Source organism: Pterocles gutturalis, unplaced genomic scaffold (assembly GCF_000699245.1).
Source record: "Pterocles gutturalis isolate BGI_N339 unplaced genomic scaffold, ASM69924v1 scaffold6518, whole genome shotgun sequence".
NCBI lineage: Eukaryota > Metazoa > Chordata > Aves > Pterocliformes > Pteroclidae > Pterocles > Pterocles gutturalis.
Window position 1 is genome coordinate 1 of NW_010117873.1, and position 12,705 is coordinate 12,705.

The window sequence follows — 12,705 nt, forward strand, 5'->3', positions numbered from 1 at the left end:
TCGGGCACCTCCCCCGTTTCCCACTTGTCTGTTCCTTTTCCAGGTGTCTGAGTTGGTCTCATTAAATATATTACTACACACTGTACTTCGATGAACTGGAATACTGAGAAGTATAGATAAGTTCACTTCAAGCAGATTAACTTTCTTTTCAGTAGCCTACTCTACAAGTGGAATACAAGCATTCAAGAGGGGAACTAACCAGAAATTACCATTACAGGAAGCTTCCTTTGTTGACGAGCCCTAAATTAGTGCAAAAGCATATTTCAACAGGTTTAACTGTCTATGCTAATCTTAAAACAATGCTCGTTCAGGCAGCAGCTTAAAGAGCCTGTACAAGGTATTTAGTGGCTGTAGTGATCCTGAGTATAATAATATTCAGAACAACCTACAGAACTGAAACCTACCTGAAGAATGCTCGAGTAGCCCATGCAGACACTTCTCTATCACATGCAGCATTGGAACAGGCCAAGATAAGGCAAGTGGCACAGGCCTGATCCTCCTAGAGCATATTATACTGTTAGTGTGGCAGCTTATATCGAGTTGATAAGAAATGTATAGAAGTTACATTGCTCAATGCTAAACAGTAAATACTTTTTGCATCATTTTATTTAGAAGACAAGGAAATAAGCTCTTCCCCATTACAGAGAGGAGTGAATTACGGTGAGGCATCCCACTGTAGCAGGAAAGTTTTTGTTATACACAGTGTTTGCAAACTCAGTACTATTACTGGTAGGAAACAATCTCCACGTATGTCACCTAATTATGGCCAAGATTCATGCAAATTCTAAAAAAATGTAGACTAAGATTGTGTTTGAAGAAAAAAATTCTATACAAATAATTGTTTGCATATTCTAATGGCATGTTAAAGTATCACTTAGTGTGTCCTATCAAACCACAACAGAATAGATTACAGTAAACACTCACTACAGTTACTAATAAGAACTAACCAAATTAAAATTGTAATACACCATGGCTTCCTTCCTGCTTATTTGCTATTTACCTTAAATAAAAAAATAGACCTATCATACACATTTCTACTGGCCTTCAAAACGTAAAAACCTCTTGTAGCAGTAGGACTTCAACTTTTTTGGAAATTCTTTGTCCCCTGCTCTTCTATGAACACCCTTCCTAAACTAAGAACTACATTATACCTCTGGGTACAAGACACGTAAGAATTTCAGAGAAAGTGAATTAAACTTCCATTTTTAGATATCACAAAATGATGTTATTCCTCATTATACAACCTTGCATTAAGTAGACAATACAGGAGGAAAAGCTAATAACTTTAATCAATAAATAAAATGTTAACTGGTTTATAGCAACAGCAAAATGATGCTAAAGAAAGGGATTAGATTTACATAAATATTATTAATCTTACGTTTTTCTTAACAGGTCAAACATTCTTACCTGATGCAACTTGAAAAATCTTTCAATGTCTTCTCCATCTCCACCTATATTGCTAACAAGCAGATGCCGCAGCTGATCGACAGGTCTGAATTTATGAAACATAAAGCTTCCCTGAAAGTAACCCAAAACAAGTTAGATTAAAGTTGTCTTTACTCTGGCCATCCCAACACCCCCTTCTCATACTGCTTATCTTCAGTATTCTGAAATTTTCCTTTGTTGCACTACTGTATAATACAATATGCCTAATACTGTACAATATAATGCAATACAATATAATGCAATACAATACGCCTAAAGCCCTGTTCTCATTCACATGCAGAATATTTTCTAGCAAGTCTAGGAATGGCAGGAAAAATACTGCAATGGCTATAAACTCTTCATAAATGAAGTTAATTTTGCTGTTCTTACCCTAACATATACCACAGAATACAAACATATAGCAAGCATATACACAAAAGCAAGGCTTTATGTATCTTGCAAATCCTCAAAACTGCATGGCAAAAAGGTACTCAGGATGAAGGGCATGCATGGTAAGACTCTACACAAAATCATCTTGCCTTCGTCCATACAAACCACTGGAGAGGGTCTGATTAGTGCCTTTAACAAAACATTAAACAAATGCAGGTTGACTCTAGAGGTTGCAAGACATTAATGATTAAACTTTTTTTTTTTAATTGCCTATTGGTTAAGATATTAAGTACCCTAAAATATGCCAAATGTATCAGAAAAGAGAAGTAGGGAACTTGATTTCTTCTTGTGAGTGCTGTTTTTTAAAACCCTTTCAAAAAAACATTTTGGGACTTCTTCTATAACAAAGAATAAATTATTTATTCAAATTTCAGTTACCAACAATATTTACTCAAACTATATTTTCTAGGCAGCCAGTGTCTGTTTCAACTTCATATAATAATGAACACAACCAAGTTTAAAAATAACTTCTCTAATGATCTGTATCTACAAGGGTCTTGGGAGACCAACAAAAGCTATTAATACACTGTACAAGAGAAAGTGGTCCAACTGCTTTGAGTAAATTTAAAATAGGTACAGATGGTTTCAGCAATCTTCTTCCTTATTCCCTTTATGTTCAGAATACAATCCTTAAAACATATCCAAAATGAATAAACATTTACAGCTTTAGATCAGTCTTCCAACTTTATACTTACTTTTCTGATTTCCTATAATAAGAAAAGTAATACTCACCTGGGCTGAAAGCAGAACAAACTTCTTAGGTGGCAGCGTGTGTTGCTGCACAACAACAGGTGAATCAGTTATTGGAATAAGGTCTTTGTTAAGTGGTGTTATGATCTTCTGAACTTTATAATCATCAATAGCAGAAAGAGCCCAGGAATGTCCATCAACACGGGTGGTCATCTGAACATCACATAGATATTTATTGAAAGTTTGGTAACAGACATGGATTTTGTACATGTATGGCGATACTTTACCATTTACTATTTAAATTACACAGAATAGTATCTCCTCCACACAAGAAAACCCAAAGAAAATAAGCAAGTTCTTGCATTGTCTAACAGAAAGTTATCACTAAATTTACAGATACACACACACACACACACACACACACACATATATATATATATATACTGCTGCTTTTGGGAGACAGGGAATAATATATAGCTTCTTTTGGGGGATAGGGATAGTGTTTTACATTTAAATGTAAAACATGGTAGTGAAGATATTCCAGGAAACTATGTATGCCAACAATGAAGAACTGCTGCTCAAGAACAAGCTGCAGTTTGGTCTGGGAAACCTAGCTGTCTGTTACTATCAAATACCTTGGAAAAAAGCGAGGGGTTAGCACTTCGGATATTTATGTGTAAATTTTTGCAGGGAAGGGATCTGGAGCAATTACAATGCTCCTTTGTAAGTTATTAAAACAGCAGATAAACCAAAACCTGACTTTGAAACTTTTTACTTATACACAGTCTCTCCATTCACTCCAACTCTGCCACTGCTCCTCCAATAATACTAGTTTTGACATCACTATTCTGCTTCAGTAGAAGACTTCATACTTCCTTCAGAGCTGGAATACATTAAATGTTCTCCCTGAACTGACACATAAGGCAACTAACCTTCTGCAAACCCCTCTTACAAACCCACTGATGTACCAACTAGGAAAACCAGAAAAAAAAAAAGACGAAATAATGAAGAGATGAATCATGTCTGAAATTTAATGAAGACATGGCATATCAAAGAAACCCAGAGTCTCTAGCACCTACATTTTAAACAATCTTTGCCAAATTTTATCCTCATCAAACACACACCACTATGGACTGTGGACGATGTCTTCTTGTGCTTGTGCACAGTATGCAGCATGCTACAGATAACGATATTTTCCAATACGTTAATTAGAAGTCTTAGAAGTCAAGTCAATTGTTTTTGATACATAGCTTGCATCAAGCTAGAAAGTATGGCTGAGCTAGGAATTCCTACTAAGACATCTGTTTCCATTCACTGACAAAAATTCATACTAATTTTTTTTTTCTTTGAAGCGTATTGATTAGTGGCTCTGCAAGCGTTTCCAAACTCCTCATGGAAGTTTTCTGTGAACTACCCATTTCTTGCAGACAGTATAATTCAAGTATCAGTTATAAGAAAGGAAAATGTAATATTTAGATTCCATCAAAACTGTATAAAAGTTTGCTTTAATACCTGTGTTTCCATCATTGGCTTTTGAAAAGGGAAAGAATCATGATTGATACACCACAGGATGTCATTATCCTCATTTTCTGAAGCTGCCATCAGCAGGACCCCTAGCAAGAACAGTGATCTTAAGTTTGTATTAGATGCAATAATCATGCACTAGATGCAAATTCATTCCTTATGCAGTAAAATTCTGTCTTTAAGTCCTAGTTATACAATTTGAACAGCAAATAATATCTCCTAGTTTCATATGTCATAGTGTTCTTCAAAAGGCCACTTTTAACACCATTTGCCATCTACTCTAAAAGGCACAACCAAAAATTGGCCTAAAATAGGTAGAACATGGCTCAAAAATGTGATGTTTAAACAGATCATGGATGAAAAAACATCCAGAAATGACTTCAAGGATAAAAATCAGTATGTATTACTAAAAGGGTCAGCAACATGGAAATATTTCCCTCATGCATTTCTGCAGCACTTTAAAAAATTCAGCCTACAGTCAGAAGTGACATCAAGCTGGAACCATCCAGCAGCTGTTTGGCATCTTATACGATATCAGTAGCTAAACGAGTTAAACAGTAAATAGTTAGCACACGCTAAACTCAGCATAAGAGGCACTGAATAGGTAAGAAGCCTATTCTATCCCCTGCTTTCAAGAACTAATCACACACGGCTAGAGACAGGTAGATGAATTTGAATACATTAAGTATTTTATGGGGAGATTTAAAGAAAAAAAAGTTGATCAACACAGGAACAGAGTTCTCTGCTCAAACACTGCACCTTGCAGAATGCCTAAATTCTGAAAAATATTACAACCTTCCACTTCCAAAAACGCTCCCATTAACACACAGAAGCCATGCTTAGTTCTCACTTTTTCTCACTGCTTCAAACTCCCCAATGCAAAAACAGTGTGACAGTGACTGTCACAAAAAAACCCCCAAAACACATCCTCATCTGAGACATGTTACACTGCTTACCTTTGCTATAAAGAGCTCTGTGAACCTTTGCGGGCTTCTCCACGTTAGAAGAAGCTGAAAAACCAGGTGGCAAACGGACATGAACCAAGGTTAACATGGAGGGACGAGCTGTTGGATGTTTAAATTGTGAGGTACTAAAATACAGTCGGACACCTGAAAAAAAGATAAAAAATAGGTCACAATTTTGCTGAATTGTGCAGATGCTATTTATGAGTTCACAAGGGGGGGAATTAGCATTGCTTTCCTACCTGCATGTGTGACTGCTAATAGCTGACAGTCTATAGATTCAGAATTTTCAATCACTGCTATTTGAACAATAGGCTTAAATACAGAACGATCTATTGTTCTAAAAAAAAGAACAAAAAAAACACACCAAAAAAACAAAACATACCTCAATCAAAAGAAATAAGCAAACAACATTCTTCAAAACTATAGCATGAAATTATTTGCCTTAAAGAAATTTGCCTCTTACATTATAATTGTCATAAATATACCTGGCAATGCTTCCAGCAGCAGAAACTATAGCATTTTGTGAAAGAGAAGTAACCCTGGTCATCCCTTGACCATCTTGTCCCAAATCATAAACCTGCAATTCAATAATACAGCTTAGTGACTTATGGTTGAATTAATTAATACAGCTTCACTTATCAAGCAGCAACTAAAGTATTTTTATTTCACCCTCCTGCTTCCACATAATTGAGTGGAAGACCAAAAGGCTACTCCTTCCTCAGAAGAAAGTATTCTAGGTCTTAAGAGCACACTTGTTACAAAAAGATAAACTGGAATAATATCCTCACATACCTACAGAGAATTCCCAGGTACTGAGGAAAACTTAAAAAGTTATATGCAAATTAGAAACATAGCCAACAGTCATTAGAAATTACATACTTGCAGCACTCCTTTTTCCGAGCGGGTGTATAAGATGTTTCGAGAGTTGTCAATGGCAATTTGAACTACAGGATCTGGCGAGGGGGATGAAAAAGGGAGAACCAGCAAGTCAACACTGCATTTGGTGAAAACAAATTTAAATAGAATATCTATAAAATTATTAATTTAAGTTAACAAAAACCGCAGGAGTCCCACACAGGACTAGTATCAGAAGTGATAAAAACAGCAATCAATTTCACGCAATTATTAGTAAAAGAAAGAAAAAAAAAAATGAGCAAACAATTGTACAATGATTTCAAATTAATTTTTCACTGAACAGTGAAACAGGAAAATTATTTACTTAAAGATTCTACTATTTGCAGTGGTCCCACTAAGCACGTATTAATTTTGCACTACGGAACACTAACCTTAGTCATGAATGTCAAACTTCCCAGGCTTTGGTATCTATATCCTGAACTAGACACACAAACAAGTGACCTGATTTTTATAATCATTAACCACTGCAAGCTTGATTGACAATAACTAAATGTTCTGAATGAGGAATCAACTCGGACTTCTTCCTAGTACTATTTAAAAGGTTACATTGAATTATTGGGTGCTTTACCATCAGTACTTACCATCCTCTGAGAATGTGAACTGTAGTAATGAAGGAATAAGAAAAGACAGCGCGCTCTTCGAATGATTGATTTTTCTACAGCGCTGGCTAAACCAGCCTGCTTCAGCCTACAGTTTAAAACAAACACACCATTGAGAGAAAACAACAAAATAAAAACTAAACTAGTAGTTATATTAAAAACGTCATTAATAGGACAAGTATGAATGCAAGTAAAAATCTAACTACACACTACTGATTTAATTGAAAATGTACTATTCAATTGAAAGAAATATGTGATCATTAAAAGGAAAATTTTACATAAAAAATGGTGCAGGATGCCACAATTTTAATTTTCTTTCTGAAGTTGACCAAAGCTGCATTGCTATTCCTCATATAATTACTACTTCTTCTAATGCATCAACACTAAGATATCAGAGCTATTGTGCAACCAAGCCACACAACATAATGATAATTATGGAAGAAAAAAAGACAGCAAACCTGACACATTTCAGAACTCTTAGTGCCTAGGTCCCACAACCATGAAAGAATGAAAAATGCTTGTGTGTAAAACCTATAGTCACCTGGTATGCTACTTCATATAAGCAGCCATCTTTTCCAGCCAAAAAGATACGCCCATTATCAGTGGATGTTATTGCCAGAATGTAAGTATTGTCAGTAGGAAGCGAATAGAGAGGGTCTGGTAGCAGCTGCATTCCGCCAGACATACTGTCATTGAGCGATCCAGCACCTTAAATAAGTAAATAAATTCTCTTTAGTCTTTAAGTTGTTCTAGTAAGTATTACAAGTCTGTGATAAGAAGCATTTCAGAAAACAGGAAAAATTATAGAAAATTTCATAATTACTAAACACATTCTGGAACAGCTGTTCTCCAAAGTGAACTGCAGAGAAACAAATCTTCTGTTTTTAAAAAAACTACAGTAAATCTTCTGTATAAGTTTCCAAGTAAGGAGATGCAATGTTTTTTATTTCTATACACTGCCATCTGTAAATTGTGATGTCTAAAACACAGATTTTTACTTTTTTCTCTTTCACATCAAGATAGTATAAAAAGACAACAAATAACTGTAATCCTCTCACTTTCTCCAAACAATTCTGTATTTTCTCTACTAATACATATGGCATAAGAAATGGTATCAGGTTCTCAATCTCCATGGTTTGAATACAAATGCCAACCAGTTTAATCAACCATATTCACCAGTTCCAAGATTCACGCAAATCTCTTCTCTCCCTCTCCAACATGCTGTTTAATTACGTGGAGTACCTGTTTCAAAAGCTTTTTCTGTTAAACAGGTGAATAATACCACTCAATGCTCCTATGGGAGTCCAGGATCCAGCAAGTGCACACCCTATAAAAATGATTTCCCCCTGTCACATGATATAAAAATCAGCAAGGTGCTTAGCACATGGTCTTGTTTTTCTTGTTTTTTATTTTTTAAATGGCTGCTAATAATATAGCCACGTATACTTGCTAATGTACAACTGAGAATGAAGGGAGAAGAGGATTACCTGCTTGTATATTAGCACAACTGAGTCCTAAAATCACAATATCCACGGGGGTAGCCAGAACAAGTAAGTGTCGTACATGAGGCTGGAAGATACCTGAGGAAGGAGGGAAAATAAAATTTTAGTTTGTAGCCAACCTCTCAGATCACGATGATGTATCCAATGCATTCACTGGAAAGACACACTGAGTGATTACAGGCAATAGTTACATTTAAGACCTAACGATCTGCTAAACTCTAGAATTAGAAAGGAGCATCAATCAACAGTTTGGCTTCCAGTTCATGAAATACAAGATCTTTAAAATGACATTTTCTTATAAATGTGCTTCTTTTAAATTCAATCCTATTGCCAATTCAACTTTGACTTCAATGTTATCTAAGCAGTAGCTACCAAAAGAACTGGTAGGGATAGAAACCAGGATCTCATGGAAATAATTTACACTCAGATGTGTAAATTTATAAACAGCACAAACGTTAAGAGTACAATGTGGCAGAAAAATGCAAGCTTATCAATATGAATGATTGTTAAACTACATATTATTTTTGGCTTGTAACTAATTTAATAATGTTTCTCAAAACCAAAAAAACCCCATGTGTCTTGTGTATACATATATACACACACAAACCACAGATTTTCACACATGCATATATAAAAAAAAAAACATATACAGAAGGTTCAGTAATTGCCTAATTCTAGTCACTGTCATATACCCTTACCTCCCTTTGGCTTTACAAGACCCACTGCAAGAATAGTTTCACTAAGGCCATCAAAATAAGCCAGATCTCCCCTGTCAACAAACAAGAAAAAAAACCAAACCTGCATAAAACTTGTCACATAGTACCACATAATAACAAAGTAAATAAAATCATATTCTGTATATTTAAAAATTATTCATAAACTTATTTTAACACTCTGGAGCCATCTACATCTTTTGCTTTGAAGGAAAGCAGGTCCAGCAGAATGCAATCACAGATAAGTTCCAGAGCAAAAATATCCAGGCAATCATTTGAGCTGAGTTTCAAACCTGAAACCAAAGGGCAGTACACTGTGACACATTGTAAATGTACGGATAGGAGCTACGTGAGCCACAATCTGAACTTTAATGTTCTTGAGGAAATGCAACAATATGTATAAAATAATTCTTACTAAAATAATTCCTACTATATAGGCAAATAAAGAAGCAAACCTGCAAATTATAAATATATCACTGCCACTTGAAAATATAATGAAATTATTTTCAGTGTTATGTATCCTTAATATAAGCTAGGCAGGAGAGCTTCAATCACAATACTTCAAGGTACTAATGCTGTATTACTGTTGTGGGAATGACGGGTCACTGACATGCATCAGAGTACTTACTAAATCTACTTAGAAAAGTTAGGCAATTAGTATTTTTTTTTTCTACTTTTTTAGCATAAGCAAAGCCCTACCATAATTACACCAGTAACTTCAGGATATTAGCTATGTCTAATCCTAATCAAATGCAGTTTCCTTTCTTTCATCTAAAAGATTTGGCAGCAACATTACTAACCCTTAAAAATCCTTAAATACTTACTATTCAAATGTTTTATTAAAACGTAGAAGGAATAAAGACAAATGGACAAACCATGCCTGACAAATTTAGTGGCCTTCTACGACAGGGCTAAAGCACTGTTGGATAAGGGAAGAGCAACTGACATCATCTACCTGGAATTGTGCAAAGCATTCGACACAGTCCCACATGACATTATTATCACCAAACTGGAGAGACATGGATTTGCCAGTTGGACCACTCAGTGGATAAGTAATTGTCTGGAAGGCTGCGCTCAGAGAGTTGTGGTCAGCAGCTCAAAGTCCAAGCGAAGACCAGTGATGAGTGGCGTTCATCAGAGGTCGGTACTTCGGTACTGGGACTGGTGTTGTTTAACATCTTTGTTTGAGAAATGGACAGTGAGATTGGGTGCACCCTCTGGAGCTCGAGACATGCTGGAGGGAAGGGATGCCATCCAGAGGGACCTTGACAGGCTTGAGAAGTGGTTCCATGCCAACCTCAGGAAGTTCAACAAGGCCAAATGCAAGGTCCTGCACACAGGCCGGGGCAATCCCAAGCACAAATACAGGCTGGTCAGAGAATGGCTTGAGAGCAGCCCTGAGGAGAAGGACTTCGGGGCGCTGGTTGATGAAAAGCTAAACATGAGCCGGCAGTGCACACTTGCAGCCCATAAAGCCAATCGTGTCCTAGGCTGCATCAAAAGAAGCATTAGCAGCAGGCTGAAGGAGGTGAATCTCCCTCTCTATTCCGCTCTCCTGAGACCCCACCTGGAGTATTGCATTCAGCTCTGGGGCCCCCAACATAAAAAAAGACATGGAGCTGTTGAAGCGAGTGCAGAGGAGGGCCATGAAGACTGGCAGAGGGCCGGAGCACCTCCCCTGTGAGGACAGGCTGAGAGAGTTGGGGTTGTTTAGCCTGGAGAAAAGAAGGCTCCGGGGAGACCTTCTAGCAGCCTTCCAGTACTTCAAGGGGGCCTAAAGTAGAGATGAGGAAGCACTCTTTACGAGGGAGTATAGTGATACAATGAGGGGTAACAGTTTTAAGTTGAAAGAGGGCAGATTTAGATTGGATATTATGAGGAAGTTTTTTACTGTGAGGGTGGTGAGACACTGGAACAGGTCGCCCAGAGAAGTTGGGAGGTGTTCAAAAGGCCACGTTGGATGAGGTTTTGAGCAACCTGGTCTAATGGAAAATGTCCTTGCCCATGGCAGGGAAGTCCGAACTAGACTACCTTTAATGTCCCTTCCAACCCTAACCATTTCATTATTCTGTTACCCTGATTCTATAAATCAAACTGAATAGCACAACTCTGTGCTACCAGTAAAAAATCTCTCATTACTGCAATTATTTAATTCTGGTATAATACCAACAAAATAACATCAGGAATGCATTCTCTACATACCCATCTTCATAGTTCCATATAAAAATGTCACTGTCTATGGTCAGCCAAGCTCTGCTGATTTCTGGAAATACTCCCATCATACAATTGCACTGCATATCTGAAGCACTGCTGATGTAAGGACTAAATGCATTTTGGCTAGCAAAGGTAAAATCCCCTCTAAATCATTTTAAAAAAAAATTACTTTACATACATTAGTACACAAACTATGTACCATAAACATTTAAAGTTCTTCATACAGAAAATAATTCCATCAGCAACTCTACACAAATGGACCTTGTTACCACTTGGAAGCTCATGAAGGGAGCATGAACAATATTGAAGTTCATTACTGGGAGTCTGACAGAAACATTGGGGAAGGAGATTATCGAAGAAAAAAGCTAATTTCTAATATTATGACTTACACAACCTAACACATTATTTTTGATAAGGATACGCCCAAACTGCTCCACTAGCTCTGGGGGAAGTGGGACTCTGCGGACTGAGCTGATCTCTGGAAGATTAGGTATTGACAGCAAACCTGGTCCTTGCAAAGGATAATCCATATCCGACATACCAGAAACAGTAGGACTACCTGCAATCAGACACAGCAAAAAAAGATTAGGCTTCTTATACAGAATGAGAAAATTACAAAAAAGGTTTATCCTCCCTTTTTCTTTCTTTACCTGATTGTTTCTTGATCTGTGAAATCCAAATTAGACTAATTGCATTTCCTATTTTACTTCATATGACTAATATAGGCCTTCAGACTATGCAGGAAAAATGCCTTGATACTGCAAAGACTTTAAGCATACAAATACTGCTATTCACAAGATATGCAGGAATGAAGAATTCTGTAGGAGCAGGACCATAAACAATAATTCTAAACCTCAAATCAGGCACTAGCAAAGAGATTTGCAAACAAAGTCTTGCAGTAACTCACTTCAGCCCCAGCCTACTCTTCACCGTATTTTTACTGTGATACTCTCCACCTCTTTCTTCATCGTATGGCCAGACAATAAACATGCCGTGTGAACAAGCCAGGAACACATTCCTTCACATAGAAAAGCTGACCTGTGCACCCAGTATTAAGTCAAAATTCCCACATGAACCCATTATTTTATGTGATGTGTATCCATGATGCTGCCAGGGCAGTTACACTTCGGCCACGCACATCACATTGGATCATAACAGAAAACAGATACTCTTTGCTTGTATGCTCACACCCATAGGATATATATTAATCAGATCACCTACAGCTCTGGAGTGCCTCTTCACAACCCACTTTGCCAGACAGTTGGCATCAAAGAAGTAGGAAATGCTGTCTTGATGTTTTAAGGAATACAAAACAAATTTTTGAAAAGAGGTATACATCATAACTACATGTGACACACAGCTGTAGACAAATGAAAGTCACTCAAAGAGGCTTAAGAGAGTTTTTCGGGCTGCCTGTAATTTAGGGATGGTGCTGGGCACTTAGTGACCCTAAGAGCATTCTGCAAGAGACTTCCTGACAGAATGAAAAACAAGCTCCATCTTCTTCACTTTCTGGAAACAGATGGAGCTGAGGATCCAACTCAAGCCCGTTCCTTCTGCAGCACTCCCCCGATCATGGGGAGATCCCACACCCAGAACTTTCATCGATGCACCAAAATGTCCACTACATCCTCCCCCCAGCCCGGCCCAAGCCTGCAAAGCCCTCGGACTCAGCCCTATAACCCTCCCTGAGAAGGCAGGGCAGCAG

At 37.3% G+C, this 12,705-nt stretch overlaps 1 protein-coding gene across 1 annotated transcript; it reads right to left on the reverse strand.

Moving 5' to 3' along the window:
- Positions 1 to 400: 400 nt before the first annotated feature.
- On the reverse strand, positions 401 to 11,548 carry LOC104463580 (nuclear pore complex protein Nup155). The gene is made up of 14 exons (XM_010075964.1): positions 11,419 to 11,548; positions 10,986 to 11,082; positions 8,769 to 8,839; positions 8,056 to 8,148; positions 7,110 to 7,276; positions 6,551 to 6,656; positions 5,934 to 6,007; positions 5,540 to 5,631; positions 5,294 to 5,391; positions 5,046 to 5,198; positions 4,078 to 4,178; positions 2,608 to 2,778; positions 1,408 to 1,518; positions 401 to 499 (listed from the first exon to the last, which is right to left on the reverse strand). The coding sequence occupies exons 1-14, from the start codon at positions 11,534 to 11,536 to the stop codon at positions 401 to 403; spliced, it is 1,551 nt and encodes a 516-aa protein (XP_010074266.1). The 5' UTR covers positions 11,537 to 11,548.
- Positions 11,549 to 12,705: the final 1,157 nt, after the last annotated feature.

What these genes read in the sequence shown, in the direction of transcription:
- LOC104463580 (XM_010075964.1), bottom strand. Translation starts at nt 11,536, where the DNA reads ATGTCGGATATGGATTATCCTTTGCAAGGACCAGGTTTGCTGTCAATA. An exon ending in ATTAGCAGTCACACATGCAG is followed by an intron (nt 5,199 to 5,293) that starts GTAGGAAAGCAA and finishes TCTTTTTTTCAG; the next exon opens with GTGTCCGACTGTATTTTAGT. An exon ending in TTGTTCTGCTTTCAGCCCAG is followed by an intron (nt 1,519 to 2,607) that starts GTGAGTATTACT and finishes GGTTACTTTCAG; the next exon opens with GGAAGCTTTATGTTTCATAA.